The sequence below is a fragment of the Ruditapes philippinarum genome, unplaced genomic scaffold (assembly GCF_026571515.1).
Source record: "Ruditapes philippinarum isolate M1 unplaced genomic scaffold, ASM2657151v2 ctg40_1_1_1_1, whole genome shotgun sequence".
In the NCBI taxonomy this organism is placed as follows: Eukaryota; Metazoa; Mollusca; class Bivalvia; order Venerida; family Veneridae; genus Ruditapes; species Ruditapes philippinarum.
The window spans coordinates 167,784-189,282 of record NW_026863541.1 but is presented as its reverse complement, the minus strand read 5'-3'; the positions used below and the strand labels follow the sequence as shown (position 1 = coordinate 189,282).

The following is a 21,499-nucleotide window of genomic DNA, read 5'->3' as shown; positions in this document are numbered from 1 at the left end:
TCCATTGAAGTTTTTTGATATGATGGGACTGAAAATATTTTTCCTGATAAATGTACCATTTGATGTAGGTTTAGACCACTAATCTTTGTACAAAATTTCAGATCATTCGTGACTTCACTTCGTTTTTTCAGAATAATTATTCAAATTGTAAAAAATGACCCAAAATGAAAATCGTATAAACACTTTTCACTCAAATCAGGCTAGGAAAAGCATAAAAATTATGATTTTCAATTCATTTCAAAGTATATTTCTTAAGTTTCTTTGCATACATTTCTATTTAAAGTGCCCCAGCTCATTTATGTAAGAAATTCAAATGTTATATTTTTAGGCTTTTGAACCTCAGTGGAGTCCCTTTAATGCCATTCGTCACATCAATGGTGAATTTGTGTTGATAAAAATGCATGCAAGTTGTTAACTCATCTAAAGGCATGCAGTTTCTAAGAATAGCCAGTTCGAGCATGATGGTTCTTCAGAAATTCAGCAGGTTAAGTTTATATTTGTTGTAATTATAAAATTGTGTATCGAGTATCCAAATAAAGTGAATTGAATTTGAGGCATGTAACTTTCACTTTAGTATCCTTAAAGATGGTTAGGTATTTATTACTTTGCATATTAAGGATGACAATGTTTACAAATCAAAACCTGATAACGCTTTATAAAGGGTCTTCATTTGAAATGATGTAAACATGTTTGTGATGTCACACTTGATGTGGAAAATAAACATTATGAAATAAAACATCATCAATTATTTATAAAATAGTTTTATGTATATAGATTTTATTTAATTTTAATGTACTTTTAATTGAAATTCGAAACTATATCTTAACTTGTATGACTGGGGTAGATGTGGTTCTTAACTTGTCTTTTATAATTTTTATTGTGTTTTGGAAAACAAATCTAATGAAGAATTAAGCATGTTATGTATATATTAAGTTTTGTATAGAGATTTTATTCTGACATTTTGTAATCGTTGTTCAACATTATACCTCATTCCATTAAAATTTTGTAAGCTTACATTCTTATGAGCTCATAGTTGAGCTTTTATGAGGTCATAGGTAAGCTTTCTAGCTATTTCATCATCTTTTTGAGTTTTCAAGCTTTAAATCAAAATGTGTCCATCTTAACATTTAAATGCTTCTGTTAGTATATACATTTTTTAACAATTATTTGCTTGACATTCATTACTATCATATTTTCCCTCTGATGTGTTGATTATTTTCCTCTGATGTGTTTATTACTTAAGAAATAAGAAAAAGTAGAGAGTGGTCCCCTCTAGGCAGTGGCTCTTGTTATATGAAGGGATTTTGATATCAATTTATAACATTTAGAAGACAGCTGTATAGGCAGGAAGGAGTGTAGTGTCTGGTTAAGCTGTTCAGAAGTATATGTTGGCTTGGTTCTATACTGGTGGCATAGACAAGTCATTATCAGTGATAGCTTTTGAATAGCTTTTCCCTGTATAGTCAATTTGATAGGAAAATATTGTTTTATATATCTCGTCATTTGTGTATACAGTTTGGCAGTAATTCGTGAGCCTAATACTTATATATTCATTTTCCTTAGCTCTGCATTATCATTGAAAAAAAAATCATTTCAAAGCATTTTTTATACCTTAATGTGAAATATCTAAAGAAAGATATACATGTACATAATTTGAATGTTTTATCAATGAGATAAACTCTATATAACTCACTGTAAATTATTCATTAAAAAACTGAATAGCTTAAAAAAAATGTATACTAAATTTGGTGAATATGGAACAAGCTTCATTTTAAAGAGAGAAAAAATCAATATTTTCTCTGTTTTGTTTGTATTTAATTTTGTTTATCATTTGATGTGAAATATATTTCATATTTTCAGAAAATGCATCAGTATCCTCTAGAGTTTATATAGCATGCAAGCCTGTTTTGCAAGTTTAAGTTTAGACAATCACATGTATAACTGTGTAACTGAATTATTTAACATGTTGCTTCATTCATTCATTTGCCAAGTTGTTGGATATAGTATAAGCCATTTTGAAAATAAAAGATCTGTCATTATGTTTTGATATTTGTTATATGGTAAAGGTCTTGTTTATTATAGTGTCACCCATACTGAAGGGCCAGCCATTTCTGACTTTTGAGACACTTTTTGCTTGCATACCATGTACCTCCCAACTCCTACCACTATGCCAGGCGCCAGGCGGATAGAAATCGGTAACCATTTATTTTAACTACCTCCTGGCTCACAAAGCCGCCATTTCGGATCAGGTCCCACGAGAAACATTCATCCTTCAATTAACGCTCCCCGTAAGGGCTGGAACCTTCAACCTCCTGAAACCAAGGCGGATGCCTCAACCACTAGGCCAGCAGTATGGGTTCTTTGGCTTTTATAAATTTATTACAAAGAAAATGTGTAATATTTTCACATTATTTTATTCAATCAATTATAACAATCATTAAATAACAATATTGTTTACATATACTGTACAAAAAGTGTATTAGCACATATCCCTTTCAAACAAATGGAAGCAATTGTAACTAAACGTAACTAAACGAACGACATTTGGTTTCCTTCTGCTGATTATTCAATTACACACCTTTCAACATTCAAAACACCTCTCCAATTACCTATAATTGTCATAATCCTTTGTCTAAATATAACCAAAAGAGCTTTAGAAAATGTGACTGATTTTCAATTGTTTAATAAAATGTAACAAAGTATGAAGACTTAAAATCAGTTATAAAAACATAATGGCAATAGTTAGAAGTACAAAAAAAATACAATTCTGTGATATTTAATAAAAATAAATCATTTTTGAGGCAAGACTTGTATTGTTCAATCTACTGATAATGAACTGTTTTAGATTTGCACAACAAAATTATATGTGAATTTTGAAAATGAGGTAAATCACTCAAATTTAGAATACAATGCACATGAGCCAATTACATGATGCAGCTACCATATAGCAGGAGACACAAAAATCACTAACAGGTCAAAATGCTTTTTTTATTTAAGGGCCATAACTCAGAACCAAAACTCATTCAAGCAGAAAACCTGTGTGAAAAGCCAACGAGAGTAGTGATCCCTATAAATTGTTGCTACTGTAGCAGGCGACACAAAAATCTGGAAAAAAGGTTGATCATTATGCCTCGGAAGAATTAATAACAACAAAATTACATGAAAAGTCCAGACTCACTGAGTCTGTACATGAAAGATAATGGAAAAGTGAAACATCTCTCACTCACTCACTTGAGCAGTACTCAATTTTCAACACTTAATGTGCTTAAATCAATGTTCCTTAAGGACCAGAAAAATTAAACAACATTGTAATGGAGTTCAGGGCAACTTTTCACAGCTGCCATATGACACCTGACACATGCTGTTGTGAGGTACAAAAAAAAATTGCTGTTTTAAGTTAAAGATCACAACTGACCTCTTGGCTCTTGTGAAAGTTTATTGCCAGAATGTGTGGGTGCAAGTTCAAAATGTCAGAAAACCTGAAAGCCCTGAACTTAGCAATATTTCAATTTTACGCAGTTTATGTATCGCTGACAAAAAATGTGTATTTCTAACACCATGAAAGGATGTGACTGCTTTAAAACATTAAGGCATGCTGTGAGATACAAATACATTACAAAGATGAAATATTTTTGCAAACTATGAATTGTCAAGCACCAGAAAAAAACATAAGCTGAGTGTTTATCAAAACATATTATTGTAAATTCTTACACGACCTGCATTTTTTCCCTATTGAACTTAAAGGAACCGAAAGAGTGTGTTATTATGCAATAAAATCATTGTTTGAGGTTCTATATTTAGACATGTGACATAATCATAATACATGTGACGTAACCACTAAAAATGTGACGCCCTGAAAATAAGTACGGAAACAAATAAGACGCAATTTAGCTTAATATCAGGTACAGCAGCGTTTTCTTCTTGATTTCGTGTTCGAATTGAAATAATATATCCAAATCAGTGATTTTATCGCTTGACAAAATCACTGTTTGTCATTTGGATGCGCATCATTACATCACTTAGGATACACCCTCGTGATATAATTCCTTGCATCTGAACTCCAAACAGTGATTTTATTGAGCGATAAAATCACTGTTTGGGATATATTATTTCTTAAATATACAATGTATAACAAAGTAATACATGTATTCACGAAGACACATTACCTTTTTCTGTCACATTATATAACAATAATCAACTTTAAAAAGCCACTATCCACATTAAAAATGGCAAGTACAACCTTTTATCTGTCATCACAAATAAAAAAAAAAAAATATATTACATATTATATAACAGAACAGTGGTCCCTTAATAACAGGAGAATGAGCTACAAATTGTGTATCATAAAAACAAGATAAGACTTGTAAATATAGAACTACATGTATATGACTCCTAATAAGCTACCAGAATAAAACATATCTCTCAGTTTTATAATTTTATGAATATATTCCTATTAAGAAATTATCAAAATATGCATAATGTTTGAGTTATCAAATAAATTCACACTGATTTATTTTCATCCAAATGCATCATCCAACCTTTAAATAGCTCATAAAAAATATGATGTTTATCATTTTGATTTGAACATGGAATATATCCCTTTATCTACTCCATAAATATATTTTTTTTTGACAATGATAAGTTCCTTTACAACAATACTTGATTAGATTTAATAACAGAATACATGTACCTGTATGTGTTGTAGACTAAATATCTTTGTAATAACATAAGAGTGAGACTAAAAAAAAGGATTGGAGCACCACACTTAATACCGTATTCCGGTACATACCGGACAAGACTCTTGAATGTTTAATGCTAAAATCACGCCTTTTACCTTACGAAATGAACTTTAAAAGGTCTAATTCATCTTTTTACACTGCTTTATGTATGATAGTGAATGAAAAATGTAATAATCGGCGAAAAAAAAACGATATTTGTCTATTTTGTGATCATGATTTCTGCAAGCATCTAGAGATACTGCTCTAATTCTGTATTGAGTCAAATCCACAACTTAATTGAATGAAAGATAAATAATTATGCTTTGGAGTTACATACAAATCATGTTAAAAATGCTAGGGGAGGGAATGTTACTCCCACTAAGATGTCTTTGTACATCATTTTCGTGATTAAAAAGTCTGGGTTCTAGATATCCAGGGGTTCTAGATATCCAGAAATTCTAAATATTCAGGGATTTAATATATGCAGGAATTCCAGATATCCAGGGGTTCTAGATATCCAGGGATTCTAGATATCTAGCCCTTCTCAGTCAGAAAAGGGCTTAGTTTATTTTTTCTTATCATGCAAGTACTTGTAAGTTCTAGGAGGGTTTCAATAAGCCACAATCAAGTTGACATAAATAATGCTCCCTGATTGACCTTATATTTACATGTAATATACTGATAAAATTCCCTTTCTACCAACCTCATTACTTACTTGTGTAGCATTTACTGCTGCATTTCAATTAACTTTCATCCCCCTTCATTTGTATAATGGACTAGTCCAGTAGTAAATTTGAAGCTGTCTATAGTATGATTAAAGGATTTCAATGTGAACATGCTGATATTCAGCAGGCAAAAGAATACTGCAGTCAGACCTTATTAAATGTTGATGGCACATGTTGTATACTGGTAAAACATGTACGTCATTATCCATGTTGCCATTAACTAAGATATTTCATCATCAAAATCATAGCATCATTGTTACTACTCTAAAATCTACAAAAAGAAATTGGCATTTGAAATTATTTACGTATATCTTATTTAATATTCAACGAAAGATATTAAAAAATATTCGGCTGTTTTCAGAGAATTACATGCAGTATCAAATTCACTACTAATTTAATGCTGTACAAAGCTGTTGTGGTTTTGAACCATTTTCACACACTGTCACAAGGTTTGTGAAGACTAGGTGATACCAGTAATTTACAATTTAACTTCCAAGATATACTTGGACATTATTTAATTACAGTTAAACTTCTAAGACGTTCTCAGAATTAAAGCCATTTTTCATCATCATTTTTTCTTCATTTTTCAACGACGGCTTTTCTGTTCTTGTATGCCAAACAAGCACCTATAAAATAATAACACTTTTAAGATTATCCCAATTCTTTCTTTTAAACAACAAACTAATGTAATACATGAAATATATGTTAATTAATACAATTGTTTTTTTTTCTACAAAATAAAACTTCTTGCAAATGTTTGAACGTAAGCTTTAGGCATGTTTATCATAAATTTTCTAGGACAATAAATAAACTGATGACCAGCAATCGACAAAAAAAAAGGGTGATTACCATTTTCGTACCATTAAAGTGTCAAGTATTACAAACATGACTGTTATCTGAAGCATTTAGGTATACTTTTCCCTATTTATGAACTATATTTACCAAAGGAGTCCCTCTAAGCCTACACAATAAACTGAAATATTTAACCTCTAGATATTCATCACTGTGTGTTCAATTCGATTCTTTCATATGTGGAAGCTATCCAGCTAGCTTACGAAAACGTAAATTATTTTATACTAAGATTTCCCCCTTTAAGCCTGGAATAATTTATGGAAGGGCACCCCGAGACCTTTCTTCGGTACTTATGCAGGAAAGTCATCAAATGACTATTACAGTGTTAGAGTGACATAAAGTCCAACCCTCAAAAAGAAATGGTACTGTGCATTCACATAATTTCATGGGAATGAAATTTCATGGTTTTGTCACAAAATTTTTTTTTTCTTGGGTTCTTGAATTTGTGGACTGTTTATTTTTCCAAAAGGTTAAATGTAAATAATGTGATGCAAAATAACCTTACAGCACACAAAATGAAAATTTGTTGGATCTTCAATTTGTGGTTTTACCTTTCAAGGAAACTACAAAAATTAGTGCCCTACGAATATAATAATTTTGCAGCAATCATCTTTACATTTATACATTTATCCAGGCTTTAGCTTAACAAAACTTTTGCTGTAAGAAAATATCCGATTTTACAATGTCGCTGTATTAAGTAGATTTTCCTAAAGAGCAAAATACTTAAATAAGAACATATTTTAATCATTATCTATCATACCTTAGTACATTTTTCTGCCTTGGGCTCGAGATCTGTCAGCTGGACATTTAACTGTGTGAGTAGGTCCGACTCTAGGTTACCTCTACCAGCACTATCATGGAACTTTGCTGTTGGGTAGTCTTTGAATAATCTCAGGTTAACTGCAAAGCCAGCCATGTCCATAGCAAAATGCCTCTCTGGTTTCCAGAATGTATACCAACCTATAACCTTTATAAACCAGTTTTTTTCTTAATTAAAGAATTATTCTAACATGCTTCACACTATTCCCTTAAGAAACAGATAGGGCAGTCAAGTGCATTATTTACACTTTATAATTATGTACAGCATAAAAAGGAATGCTTACATGTCATATGACATCAGATATGACGTCAATAAAGCAAATGACGACAGAAAAATTACTTCTATGCTCAATATAATTCAACATATTTTTTATCCATTCTCTTTTATATTAGCATGTTAGAATGGAAATGGACATTGATTTTTTGCATTATAGTAAAATAATGCACAGCATTATAGTATACTAATGAACAGCTTATCATTCAAAAGCTTTCAGCCATCGTGATTATATTCCTACGCATCTCAACTCTGACCGTGGACTATTCTAGAACAATGCACTCAAAATTAATATCTATTTCCTAAGAATATCAACCTCTAATCTCCTGAATTTTTTTATAATTGCCCTACTTTCAATTTGGAATAGTCCAATAGAAAGTGAAGGGATTACAATATTGAAAAACAAAAAAAATGAGCTACATTTGTACTAACAGTTTAAAACTTAGTCAGGCTGCACAAATAGCTGTATACTAGTGGCAAGGGCTTATCACTTTCAGTTCCAGCACGTTATAAATAATGAACTATTCAATTTTCTATTTGTTAAAGAAACAATATACTTATCAACAAACCTTTCTTTAAAGAAAAAAAAGAAAAGAAAAACACTTTTAAAATTATTTATAAACTTAAGTTTAACTTACAGCCTATCTTATTCATTTTCTATTCAATTTCTTTGGCTATATGTACGTACATGTAATTATGAAAGTAAAAATTATACAACAAGCGAAATATACAATATTGTATCAAAAGCAGTTTAAAAGCATACCTTTCCCTGTTTAACAACTGGTGATTCATACCACAGGTATCCTACCAGACCCACAGGCCAAACTGAAACCTTTTCTGTGAATCTCATCTACAAATAAAACAAACCATTGAGAAATTTTGCCAGTTAAACTGCTTACAGTCTATGTTAACTGAATAAAATTATGATCATCAAATATTATTGAATTCACAGATTTAAATTGAATGTTAAAAGTATACCATTTTATCAGGAAGTGTTTATTTACACATTTATTAGACAAGAAGTATAGACCAATGAAAATCTATTTATAATCACCTTGAAATTTGATAAATTATATTATAAACTGAAATCAAAATCAAGTACAGTCTAACTTGAGCTAACCAAGTCACTTCCGAGTAGCCTTAACTTGCCATTTGTACTTTATTCAGTTTCTTATAGTTGCCTTATAATGGCAAGCAATTAATTATAAATCAACCATTTCAGATCTGCTACTTTCATATATAACTAATTGAAATATCATATTTGTTGAATATTAGTTAGTCTATCTTGACTGTCAAGAAAGCTTATTCAAACAACTCCAATGCCCGGTTCCTGGATCTAATACTGGAATCTTATGTGAAAACGTGGCACAGTTGGGTTTGAGCATTCAATCCCTCAAATGAGAGGTAGATACAGGGACCATGAGAACACTGCTCACCCAGTTTGATATTTAGGTTAAAGTAAGATAACAGTATTACAAGATCATACATGTGAACTTTAATTCATGATCAAGTGGGAGATTTATCTTCAAAAAGAGGGAGATTTTAGAATTTGCAATAAACAAAGAACGAAGTTCTGACATCAAAAATAGGAAGATTTATTTAATTTGTGAAAAAAAAATCCTAATTTTAAGAAAAATCTTTGCAAATATGGCTGCAGAAAGTGGTAGTCTTCAACTAAAAGTGGGAGAGTTCACAATAGTATGCAAGATTTGTTAATTAACATTGTATGAACTTAAAGGGACTGGACACTGAAGTTTTTAGTCTTGGCAAGACAGGAAATAGTTTCCGAGATTTGTGTACCATTTGATGTAGGTCTGGGCCATTAACCAGTGTGCAAATTTTAAGATCATTCCCTCACCCTGTTTATCCAGAATACTCACTTTTATTGTGCAAAATGACCCAAAAATGGAAAGCGTTGCAAAGCTTTACACTCAAATCAGACTAAAAACATTAAAACAGAATGATATGCGAACCTCTTCAAATAACTGTATATCATAAGTATTATCATCATCAGCAAAGTACACAACACCCGAGGTGAATGGCTGTTTCCTGATCCAGTCCAGCCCTGCATTCCTTTGGTGTACCCCTCGAGGTTTCAACCAGTTTGGATCACTTTCCTAAAACAGTTTCGGAAAGTCATTGAAATGGATGTATAGGTAAAGAAATTAAACTTTCTGATCTTAAAACACATAATGAAGTTAAATGTTATCTGACAAAAAGAAGGAGTTGATTAAGAGAATATTTAAGTCCTCCTTTTCATTCCCCAGAATAATTTACAAAATGAATATTTAAAACATTAATCAGACATGCGTCATTAAATGCATGTTACTTTATAAAGCATACATAGTACATCCAAAAGAAGATACATGGTACATTGTATACTTTCAAATGAAATGTATTAATTTCATCAGTGTACAATCATCTTTTGGGAAAATAACATTTTCAGAGCGCAAATGTATGTCTAAATCCTAAGGCTTCTGAGTCTGGGCTTTGAGTACTCTTATAGTACTAATGTACAGAAGTACTGAATTCTGATACTTTAACAGATGTTAATGCATGGAAAACAAAAGCCTAGTATTATATAAACCACATTAATTTTTATCTCTAAAATGTTTTGGATGTTTTCAATTTCATCTTTGATGACAAATCAGTTTGACAAAATCAGTTTTAGATAAAACTTTAAATTCTTTATCCCTAAAAATCTTACCTTTAATTTTAACTTTCCTGGGGTGGCTATATTCAAATGTGTGTAAGGAACTTTACAATTGGTCAAAAATTTGCTCACAAGTACAGTCTTGGCTGCAGCATCTTCAATAACTATCCAATGCACATTTGGCACAAGTCGCAGAGTGTATGACAGCCTCGTAAGCTCTGCCTTTTGCTGCGGCCGCATATGAGTAGGAGTAATGAGGAAAATTTTTGGAAGACCTGAATTTTCATTTTTTAAATGAGACAGTCTTATCTCAGCTTTCCTGAGTTCTGATTTATATTCATCAACTCGTCGTTTCAGCACTTCAATTTCACTTTTCTGTGATTCATGTTTCTGCTGTAAGATTTGCACCTTCTTTTTTTCCAACTCAAAGTCATCGCCACTTTCTTGACATCCACTACCTGTAGACCAATTAACAAAGAGTCAATACAGAGAATATTCCAATAAAATAATCTACAGATTCTTTTTAATGAACATAATATTATCAAATTATTCAATAAAGTATCATTATCAAAGGGCTGACCTTATTCAGTAAAGTATCATAAATGCAACATTCTTGTGAAAAATACAATATCATATATATGTAATGGTATGCTTACCAAAATTATAATATATCCATCCTATAGCAAACACTACACCAACAAAGTACACATAGATCAGCTTCCTGGGTAGCATCCTTCATTTTTTGCACATAGGGATATCAACTCCTCACTCTGATTTGATGAATTTATGCAGTTTCCATCACTTTAAATAAAATGATTTATATAAAAAAATTGCAAAGCTTTTTATCATTTCAAACAGGGGCAATTTACAGGCATCTTATCCATTAAAGAATGTTTCAAATTATGCATTTTTTTTCCTAAAAAAAATTTGCATCAAGTATGTGTATTCTTCCCATTTTGTAAAATTACAGTGTTATTTCCAAAACATTAAAGAGAAGAGCCCATTCCCTACCTGTGAGAAAGTTGCAACATTATACATGTACATTATAAAGGGAGTCATGGATACAGAAAATATTACATTTATAAATCATTTATTTAGTAGATAAATAGATAATGAATTTTATTATTATGATAATCATATAAACATGAAAAATGGAAAGTACATGTAAGCTACATTATATATTAAGAAAGGACATATTTAAGACCAAATACTGATTTCATGACTAAAGAAACGGAAAAGAGTCAACTCGGCCCTATACCAACTCGGCACGGGTCAACTCGGCACGGGTCAACTCGGCCCACTTTAAAAAAACATATTTAACGTAGTATACTGTGCTCCTCTTAGTTCACGGTACTTAACACTTTAAAACAGTAAAGAACACAAACAATAAATTTACACTACAAAAACTGTCATAAACTGTATCATTTAGTCATTTTTCTGCTATATGGCACAAGGAAACAACAATATATTCAATCAAAATTAGTTTTAATTTGTCAGATGTAAACCGTGTGTCAGCCATTTTGAAAACAGTATGTCATCATTTACCTCACGGTAATGGTGTTTTATTTTAGTTTTTTCATGTTACAGTTAAAATTTCTTTAAGTTATTTTGCATAATTATAAAAATTTAAAGTATTTTTACATTGTAACTCAAAATTTATTTTTTCAACAAACAGGAACATTAAGAAAATGATGATTGTTTCAGACGTATGCACAAATTTAATGGACTTTTGTTGTTTTTTGCAGAAGTTTGTAAAATGTTGTTCAGTTTTATGTAAAAATCTATAGATTTAAATTACTTTGCACAAAAGCTTTGTTGTTAAGTTGTTTGAATAAAATATGTAAATTCTGACCAATTATAACAATGGTCACATGAAAATATGCCATTACCGTGAGATAAATGATGACGCGGAATTACTGATGTTGAGTATAATATTAAAAAAATATGAAACAAAAACATGTTTACTTAATATCATAATTAAGCTTCTAATTAATTGCAGGTGGTCACTAATCAATTTTAAATGAATGCGTCAATCATAATTATCACCTAATTAATCGGTATCCTTACGAACACACTGATTGATAATAATAGCCTGTGACAATAAGAGTCCCTTTAATGTCTTTAACCAATTTCATTTAATTTGTTTGTAATTGTCAAAAGCTGAAAATTAAGTCCGTGTATTATACATAATTACAAATATTACAAAAAATAGTGATTACACAAACCTAAATATAAATAATTGAAAAGTGGGCCGAGTTGACCCGTGCCGAGTTGGTATAGGGCCGACCTGACTCGGGGGCCGAGTACGTTTTAGGGCCGAGCTGACCCGGAATCAAAGAAACTATTGACAGCAGTAAAAAAAAAAATGATTAATATGTGTAATGTCAAGATAAATTTTTTATGTTCCATCCAGAAACTGGTACACTTCAGCAACTCTTCATTTTATGCTACAGAACAGCATTTATTTCACTATTTATTTTCTCAGTTTATATAGACAGAATTTAAATTTAATGAATTGTGTATCAGGAACAAAATAAACCGTTTTTATCTCAATAAATCATTAACAAACCGGTATTTGTTGCAAATCGCAAATTTGTTGTTGTTGTTTTTTAAGCCACATCAGCAGACGCACTATTTCCTGATCCTTGTTATCGGACGCTGCAGTGAGTCATTCATCCACGGTGGTGGATAGTAAAATTTAGTAATGTGTCTGGTTGGCGCCAGGGGGAAATAAGTCTGAACATTTTTAATGTTCGGGATAATCAGGTCTTTCAAACTCGATAGACCCTGGGACAATACACCATAAGTTTTGTTTTACTGAAAAAAAATACAAGTGTTTCTGAGTCTTCTTTAAACACCAAAGATGTCTCTGTAAACACGTTTGTTCCAATGAAACATATGTTTAACTGATATTAAGTGCATCACTTAGAAGTTCCTAATTTTTCTTTAGTTATCACTGTGCTAATGTTTTGTCAGGGTTAACAGTTAGTCGGTTAGTGAACGGATGGTGCACACACAAAAATACTGGTGGATGACATAATTTCTAATTGCAGGGTCTGTGCAGTTCTAAGCAATGTATATTGTTAAATATTATTTCTGATAATTATATACAATGTATTGTGTCATTTTCAATAGGAAGAGTTTTTTTAATGAGGTATTTGGAACCATAAAGTATAATTATAACAATTAACTATAAAAAGCACAAGTCTCAAGTATTCAACTCCTTTCAGCTTTTCATTAATTTTAAGAAATTCTGTCCTATTTATTAATGCATGATCTAGAATAATTTAAAAAAATTAATAAATGACTGTTTCAAACAAGGAAAAACGGACGTCTTAAACTTTACTGAACCTGGGTTTTAAAATATTGTAAGTCCCAGACAAGGACACAGTTTTAGAAAAAAAAATAGTTAACGAAATGTTCTATTTGAAAGAGTCTGAACAAGACAATTCACCACGGGTCACACCACCCCTCAAGACAATCTCAGATGCTGTCATGTGATTTCCCGCATTATGCCGAATCTTGCATGCACATGAACACGTTACACACAGTGAAACCTTTCATAAAGCGGAAGTCGTATAGTACATCCGGGGAACTTCGCGTGAGCATGCCCAAATGAACGCTAAAATATTGACCTTCATTCGCATTTTTCTAGACCTAAAATACACTTATTTACATTAACTAAGGGTTATAAAATGTTCTAAACAATACACATGCCATTGCTGTAATATTGTATTTACAAATATCTCGTGCTATATCATCGCCATGGCCATGTTTTGACGGTAAACACATGGGCCTGACAAGTGGTTGGGAAGGAAAGTAAACAGACTACAGCTATTTTTGATTGAACTGTAATAGAAAGAATAGGATTGGTATGTATGTGTCATCGGATTTTCTTGTCAAAGTCAAAATATTTAAGTAGGGTAGACTTGTTCAATCGGTCCTACTAAACACTGCTAAGGACTGCTAAGGACCGCTAAGGACTGCTAAGGAGCCACAAAGGACTACTAAAGATGCACAAAGGACCTTAAAATACCTCCTAGGCCATTCTTATATTACATGGTATTATTTTTAGTGAAAAAAAAATTATAATTTTAAGAAAAAATATGATTTTGGTGAAAATTTTATGAGTTGTCGGACCGCTAAGGACTGCTCAGATACACAAAAGACTGCTAGGGAGGCACAGAGGACCTTAAAATACCTCCTAGGGCATTCTTATAATACAAGGTAGTATGTTTAGTGACAAAAAATATATTATTTTAAGAAAAAAATATCATTTTAGTGATAAAATTTATGTTTTTGAAGAGTTGTCGGACCGCTAAGGACTGCTCAGGTGCACTAACAACTGCTAGGGAGGCACAAAGGACCTTCAAATCCCTCCTAGAACATTCTTATAATATATGGTAGTAAGTTAATAGACAAAAATGTATTATTGTAAGAAAAAAAATATGATTTTGGTGATAGAATTTATGCTTTCGATGAGTTGCAGGACCGCTAAGGACTGCTCAGGTGCGAAAAGGACTGCTAGGCAGGCATAAAGACCTATAAATATTTCCTAGGGAGGCACAAAGGACCTTAAAATAACTGTTGGGGCATTCTTATAATTCATGGTAGTATGTTTAGTGACAAAAAATGTATAATTTTAAGAAAAAATTTCATTTTAGTGATAAAATTCATGTTTTTGAAGAGTTGTCGGACCGCTAAGGACTGCTCAGGTGCACTCACAACTGCTAGGGAGGCACAAAGGACCTTCAAATCCCTCCTAGAACATTCTTATAATATATGGTAGTAAGTTAATAGACAAAAATGTATTATTGTAAGAAAAAAATATAATTTTGGTGATAGAATTTATGCTTTCGATGAGTTGCTGGACCGCTAAGGACTGCTCAGGTGCGAAAAGGACTGCTAGGGACCTTAAAATATTTCCTAAGGAGGCACAAAGGACCTTAAAATACCTGTAAGGGCATTCTTATAATACATGGTAGTATGTTTAGTGATAAAAAATGTATAATTTTAAGGAAAAATATCATTATAGGGATAAAATTCATGTTTTTGAAGAGTTGTCGGACCGCTAAGGACTGCTCAGGTGCACTAACAACTGCTAGGGAGGCACAAAGGACATTCAAATACCTCCTAGAACATTCTTATAATATATGGTAGTAAGTTAATAGACAAAAATGTATTATTGTAAGAAAAAAATATAATTTTGGTGATAGAATTTATGCTTTCGATGAGTTGCAGGACCGCTAAGGACTGATTAGGTGCGAAAAGGACTGCTAGGCAGGCACAAAGACCTATAAATATTTCCTAGGGAGGCACAAAGGACCTTAAAATAACTGTTGGGGCATTCTTATAATTCATGGTAGTATGTTTAGTGACAAAAAATGTATAATTTTAAGAAAAATATCATTTTAGTGATAAAATTCATGATTTTGAAGAGTTGTCGGACCGCTAAGGACTCAGCTCAGGTGCACTAACAACTGCTAGGGAGGCACAAAGGACCTTCAAATCCCTCCTAGAACATTCTTATAATATATGGTAGTAAGTTAATAGACAAATATGTATTATTGTAAGAAAAAAATATAATTTTGGTGATAGAATTTATGCTTTCGATGAGTTGCCGGACCGCTAAGGACTGCTCAGGTGCGAAAAGGACTGCTAGGGACCTTAAAATATTTTCTAGGGAGGCACAAAGGACCTTAAAATACCTGTAAGGGCATTCTTATAATACATGGTAGTATGTTTAGTGATAAAAAATGTATAATTTTAAGGAAAAATATCATTATAGTGATAAAATTCATGTTTTTGAAGAGTTGTCGGACCGCTAAGGACTGCTCAGGTGCACTAACAACTGCTAGGGAGGCACAAAGGACATTCAAATCCCTCCTAGAACATTCTTATAATATATGGTAGTAAGTTAATAGACAAAAATGTATTATTGTAAGAAAAAAATATAATTTTGGTGATAGAATTTATGCTTTCGATGAGTTGCAGGACCGCTAAGGACTGCTCAGGTGCGAAAAGGACTGCTAGGCAGGCACAAAGACCTATAAATATTTCCTAGGGAGGCACAAAGGACCTTAAAATAACTGTTGGGGCATTCTTATAATTCATGGTAGTATGTTTAGTGACAAAAAATGTATAATTTTAAGAAAAAATATCATTTTAGTGATAAAATTCATGTTTTTGAAGAGTTGTCGGACCGCTAAGGACTGACTGTGCTCAGGTGCACTAACAACTGCTAGGGAGGCACAAAGGACCTTCAAATCCCTCCTAGAACATTCTTATAATATATAGTAGTAAGTTAATAGACAAAAATGTATTATTGTAAGAAAAAAATATAATTTTGGTGATAGAATTTATGCTTTCGATGAGTTGCCGGACCGCTAAGGACTGCTCAGGTGCGAAAAGGACTGCTAGGGACCTTAAAATATTTCCTAAGGAGGCACAAAGGACCTTAAAATACCTGTAAGGGCATTCTTATAATACATCTATATACAAACATATACCATGACAAAATTAATGAAAGCTAATATATTGATGAATACACACAAATCAAATAATATTGCAAGTCTTAAAGACATATCAAAACATCTGTATTGATATACAGACACATATCATGACAGAATAAAAGAAAAAAAGTTTTTATACGAATGTACAAGCACATATCAAATAGTGGATATAAAAAAAATCATATCATGGTGAATCACATACCATCTTTCTTATATGCCTAAATCATTGATCTAGGCTTAGCATGCATATCTGTGCAGTCTGACAGATCAAATCTTTCAAAAGCTACAATTATTCATTGTTATACAAGCACATTTCATTGTATCAAATTTTAAACACATAGCAAAACATCTATATATAAACATATATTATTACAAAATAAATGCAAGTACACATATTTATGTTTAAGCAGTGGTCATATCAATTATGAAGCCGGTCTCTAACACACATCATAACATCTATATACAAAGACATACTCTGACAAAAATGCAAGTACACATTTATGTTAAAGCACATATCAATTATGAAGTCGGTCTTAAACACACATCATAACATCTTTATACAAAACAATTACCCTGACAAAACAAATGCAAGTATATATACTTATGTTTAAGCACATATCAATTATCAAGCTGGTCTTAAACACACATCATAACATCTATATACAAAGACATACCCTGACAAAAATGCAAGTACACATTTATGTTTAAGCACATATCAATTATCAAGCCGGTCTCTAACACACATCATAACATCTATATACAAAGACATACCCTGACAAAAAAGCAAGTACACATATTTATGTTTAAGCATATATCACATATGAAGCCGGTCTTAAACACACATCATAACATCTATATACAAAGACATACCCTGACAAAAAAGCAAGTATACATATTAATGTTTAAGCATATATCACATATGAAGCCGGTCTTAAACACACATCATAACATCTATATACAAAGACATACCCTGACAAAAAAGCAAGTATACATATTAATGTTTAAGCACATATCAATTATCAAGCCGGTCTCTAACACACATCATAACATCTATATACAAAGACATACCCTGACAAAAAAGCAAGTACACATATTTATGTTTAAGCATATATCACATATGAAGCCGGTCTTAAACACACATCATAACATCTATATACAAAGACATACTCTGACAAAAATGCAAGTATACATATTAATGTTTAAGCATATATCACATATGAAGCCGGTCTTAAACACACATCATAACTACTATATACAAAGACATACCCTGACAAAAAAGCAAGTGCACATATTTATGTTTAAGCATATATCAATTATCAAGCCGGTCTCTAACACACATCATAACTACTATATACAAAGACATACCCTGACAAAAAAGCAAGTATACATATTAATGTTTAAGCATATATCACATATGAAGCCGGTCTTAAACACACATCATAACTACTATATACAAAGACATACCCTGACAAAAAAGCAAGTGCACATATTTATGTTTAAGCACATATCAATTATCAAGCCGGTCTCTAACACACATCATAACTACTATATACAAAGACATACCCTGACAAAAAAGCAAGTATACATATTTATGTTTAAGCACATATCAATTATCAAGCCGGTCTTAAACACACATCATAACTACTATATACAAAGACATACCCTGACAAAAATGCAAGTATACATATTTATATACAAGCACATATCAATTATCAAGCCAGTCTTAAACACATATCAAAACATCTACCGGTATATACATGAACACAGATCCTGACTTTACATATAAATGTACAAGCACATATAAGAAGAATATATATACAAACACATATCATTATGAATCGATCGCATTTTTTCATATACATGTATGTTGAAAATGTGTATATTGGCTGAACAAATTGTCCCTTCTGCACAGTAAATGGACTATCTATGTCAAATAATAAAGTTATTAAAATATCACAGAAAGGATAACTATTTGGATGAATATTCTGCAAATTGTCAATCTTAAAACAAGATACAAACACCAAATCATTCTTAAATCAAATATGCAAACACATTTCCTAAATAAAACATCAAAAATTCTATGACTTTCTAATCATTTTTTGTTAGAAAACCCAGAAATTACACGCCGCAGGGAGGCGTTTGTTACATTTTTGGGGGAAATGTTACACTAGATGTTCAAATCTCATATACCGGTAGTCCCTGGGATTTTGGTTTTAATATAATGATAATAGCTTTATTTGCTTTAAATAGTACATAATGTTCAATTAATGTAAACAAATAGAACAAATTTCAGCAAAAATACATAGAATCAAGCTCCTTGATCAAGGAGTTCCTTTCTTTTTGTATTTCAAAATGAAAAGTTGCATAGACATTTGAATGAACTGTTCTGAATTAAATAAGAACATTGATAATGAAAGGATGATTCTTTATTTCCAGCTAATGTATTACCATTGTGTTAAAGAAAATTATCATACAGACAGTAACTTTCTATATATATTTACAAAACAATATATAGTGATATAATCAGATTTATGTTTTTAATAGATATTATACAGGCTGAAGTAAATTATAAGTTGTCATAAGCTTGAATTTCTATTTACTAAAATAGTAAATACCAACAAATAAAAATTTTCATTAAAAAATTTACAGATCTGCTTTTAAATTGTTGTAATTTATTACTACCAATTGATGAAATTTTATTTTTATTTATGTGAAATGTCAGTAACATTATTATATGAAGATGTTATTATGAATTGATTCAGTGTTATAAGTTCATTATTTCCCAGTACTGATAGTTCTCTATGTTAATGTTTCAGTATAAATGGACAGCTGATCATTCATTAAAATTTATAGAGTCAAAATATTTGTTTAGGACTTTGTTTAAATACAAATTTTAATTATTATCACTTTTTCATTACTGGGGTCATAACCATATATTAAAATCCTTTTTCTTATGATCTTCTTCCATTTCTTATAATAATTATATTGGTCAAGTGATATGACAATGTGCTGGAATATGGAGACAAATACTTTATTCAGGGTGGTGAAATATATTTGTTTTTTTGGGTTGTTTTTTTTTTCATGGACTATATATTTGGCCAATAAAAAAAATGATGTTCAATAGATCCTTAGACTTAATTGATCTACAGCCTACTTAATAGGCATTCTCTAACAGAAAGTCCCTCCCACTGTTTTGAAGTATATCACCCTATATTGGCACCCCCACTGGTTTGTAATATATCACACATCCCAATATACAATACACAGCTCCCAATATACAGCTTGTTAACTTCCAATAATGTGCCAGCCCCATCTGTATGTATATAGTTAGGATCCTTATCCCACTGTTTTATGAGGGGCTGGGATAGATGATTTGTTTTTTATTGAAGTAAAAAGAATGATCTTAAAGAATCTATGTTTTAACCATTGATTAATTTTAACCACAATGTCACTTCCCAGTTCAACATTCTATATATCCTACTTTAATAGTTTTCTGTGAATATATAGCCTGATTAGATTATTCTGTAATGATTATTCTATTTAATTTTAGTGTGAAATATTTCTATGTACAGTTGCAAAGCTAACTACTTCCATATCATACAACATAAGAACAAGATAAGTTTAGTGTTATTGTAAAAAGAATCATTTGCTCATTTCTGTTACATCTGTCCACTTCAGTTCCTTAAAAAAAATATTTATATATATATATATTTTTATCACAATTAAACCGCGGCGCAGGAGTGTAATAAAGCCATTTAATAAAAACGATATTACACTAGTGTAATAACACTTTGACATGACGTCATTTGTGCTATATATAAACATAGCGTTACACTATGGCCGCGTCATTGTAGAATTTAACAGTTCACTGTTCTTATTTTGTATATGTGATAAATAACCTGAAAGTGAATCCAACAATAAGATTTAACAATAACCAGCACTATGATCAATTTATAACAATAGAACTAGATTGAATGACTGCATAATTATCTATTTTTTTATTTATAGATTTTGAAAATTAAGTGTTTATTTACAAAAGCAATTAAAATTCACATTAAATTTAGTAATTATTATTGATTGGCCACTTTAAAGGAAATGGGAGTTTATGCAAATAAACAGATTATCACTGATTGGCTGCAGTCTTTATGGGTGTGTATTTTGTAAATTAATTAGAGGACATGACTATCTTGATTGGCTGCTTGTTTAAGTTGTCACAATAATTTATTAATCCACAGTAATTAGTATGCAAATTTTTACTGCCCCACCTTTATGATAGTGGAGCTGTCACCTGTGATGATAGTTTGAAGGTGTTGATATGTAAAAGGTGTTGACAATAAACAACTGATTTCTTTAATTTGGAATTGACCCCTATATACATTACTGATAATCCATTTATTGACAATTCATATGTCACTGTCTTGAAAATGGTAAAATAAATCCAGATTCTTTTAAATTGAAAAAAAAGACTTCAAATCAATCCAAATCAAAGTTTATGAAATTATCACCATAATAAAACAACAAATATAAATCATTGAAGTTTAAATGGGAGACGCTCAAAATCCCCTTGATCATAATCCCCTTGGTTGATAAACGACATAGTGATCGAAATCCCCTCAACAGAAATGACAGGGTTATCATAATCCCCTTGGCAAAAATAAAGGGGTGGTCATAATCCCCTCAGTGGGTAGTCAAAATCCCCTCAAATAATTTCTTTTCTTATTTTTCTTTTTAGTTCAATGAATTTAAGAACCAACTGCTTCAAGAATTGCTGAAAAAAAAGAGAAAAGCATACAAACAATTAAAAGGTGTATGTTTGTCACAGCCAGTTAATAATGACACCCTTTATTGATGTTATTATTGCTGAGAAAATTGTGAAATATTATGTCTGGTTTTATATTTTATATTAACATGAAAATGACAACATTGGAGTATTTAAAAATAACCTG

At 31.2% G+C, this 21,499-nt stretch overlaps 2 protein-coding genes across 6 annotated transcripts in view; one reads left to right on the top strand and one right to left on the bottom strand.

The window, feature by feature from the left end:
- Window positions 1-2,395: 2,395 nt before the first annotated feature.
- LOC132722416 (galactosylgalactosylxylosylprotein 3-beta-glucuronosyltransferase 3-like) lies at window positions 2,396-12,706 on the bottom strand. 2 transcript variants are annotated; one of them, XM_060706921.1, is made up of 7 exons: window positions 12,611-12,706; window positions 10,698-10,842; window positions 10,096-10,499; window positions 9,362-9,505; window positions 8,152-8,238; window positions 7,056-7,262; window positions 2,396-6,069 (listed from the first exon to the last, which is right to left on the bottom strand). In XM_060706921.1, exons 2-7 carry the CDS (start codon window positions 10,771-10,773, stop codon window positions 5,968-5,970), a joined length of 1,020 nt encoding a protein of 339 aa, XP_060562904.1. In that variant the 5' UTR covers window positions 10,774-10,842; window positions 12,611-12,706; the 3' UTR covers window positions 2,396-5,967. The 2 variants fall into 2 exon arrangements, with proteins under 2 accessions (XP_060562904.1, XP_060562903.1); XM_060706920.1 differs by having other exon boundaries at window positions 10,698-10,844; window positions 12,592-12,697.
- A 908-nt stretch (window positions 12,707-13,614) lies between these two features.
- The window catches only part of LOC132722415 (protein phosphatase 1B-like), a 37,428-nt gene continuing 29,543 nt past the window's right edge, over window positions 13,615-21,499 (top strand). For 3 of the 4 annotated variants that reach the window (XM_060706919.1, XM_060706916.1, XM_060706917.1), the window contains exon 1: window positions 13,615-13,913. The gene's annotated coding sequence lies outside the window, so the exon portion shown is untranslated. Of the gene's footprint in view, window positions 13,918-21,499 lie in introns of all 4 variants that reach the window. The other variant, XM_060706918.1, reaches the window with a different exon arrangement.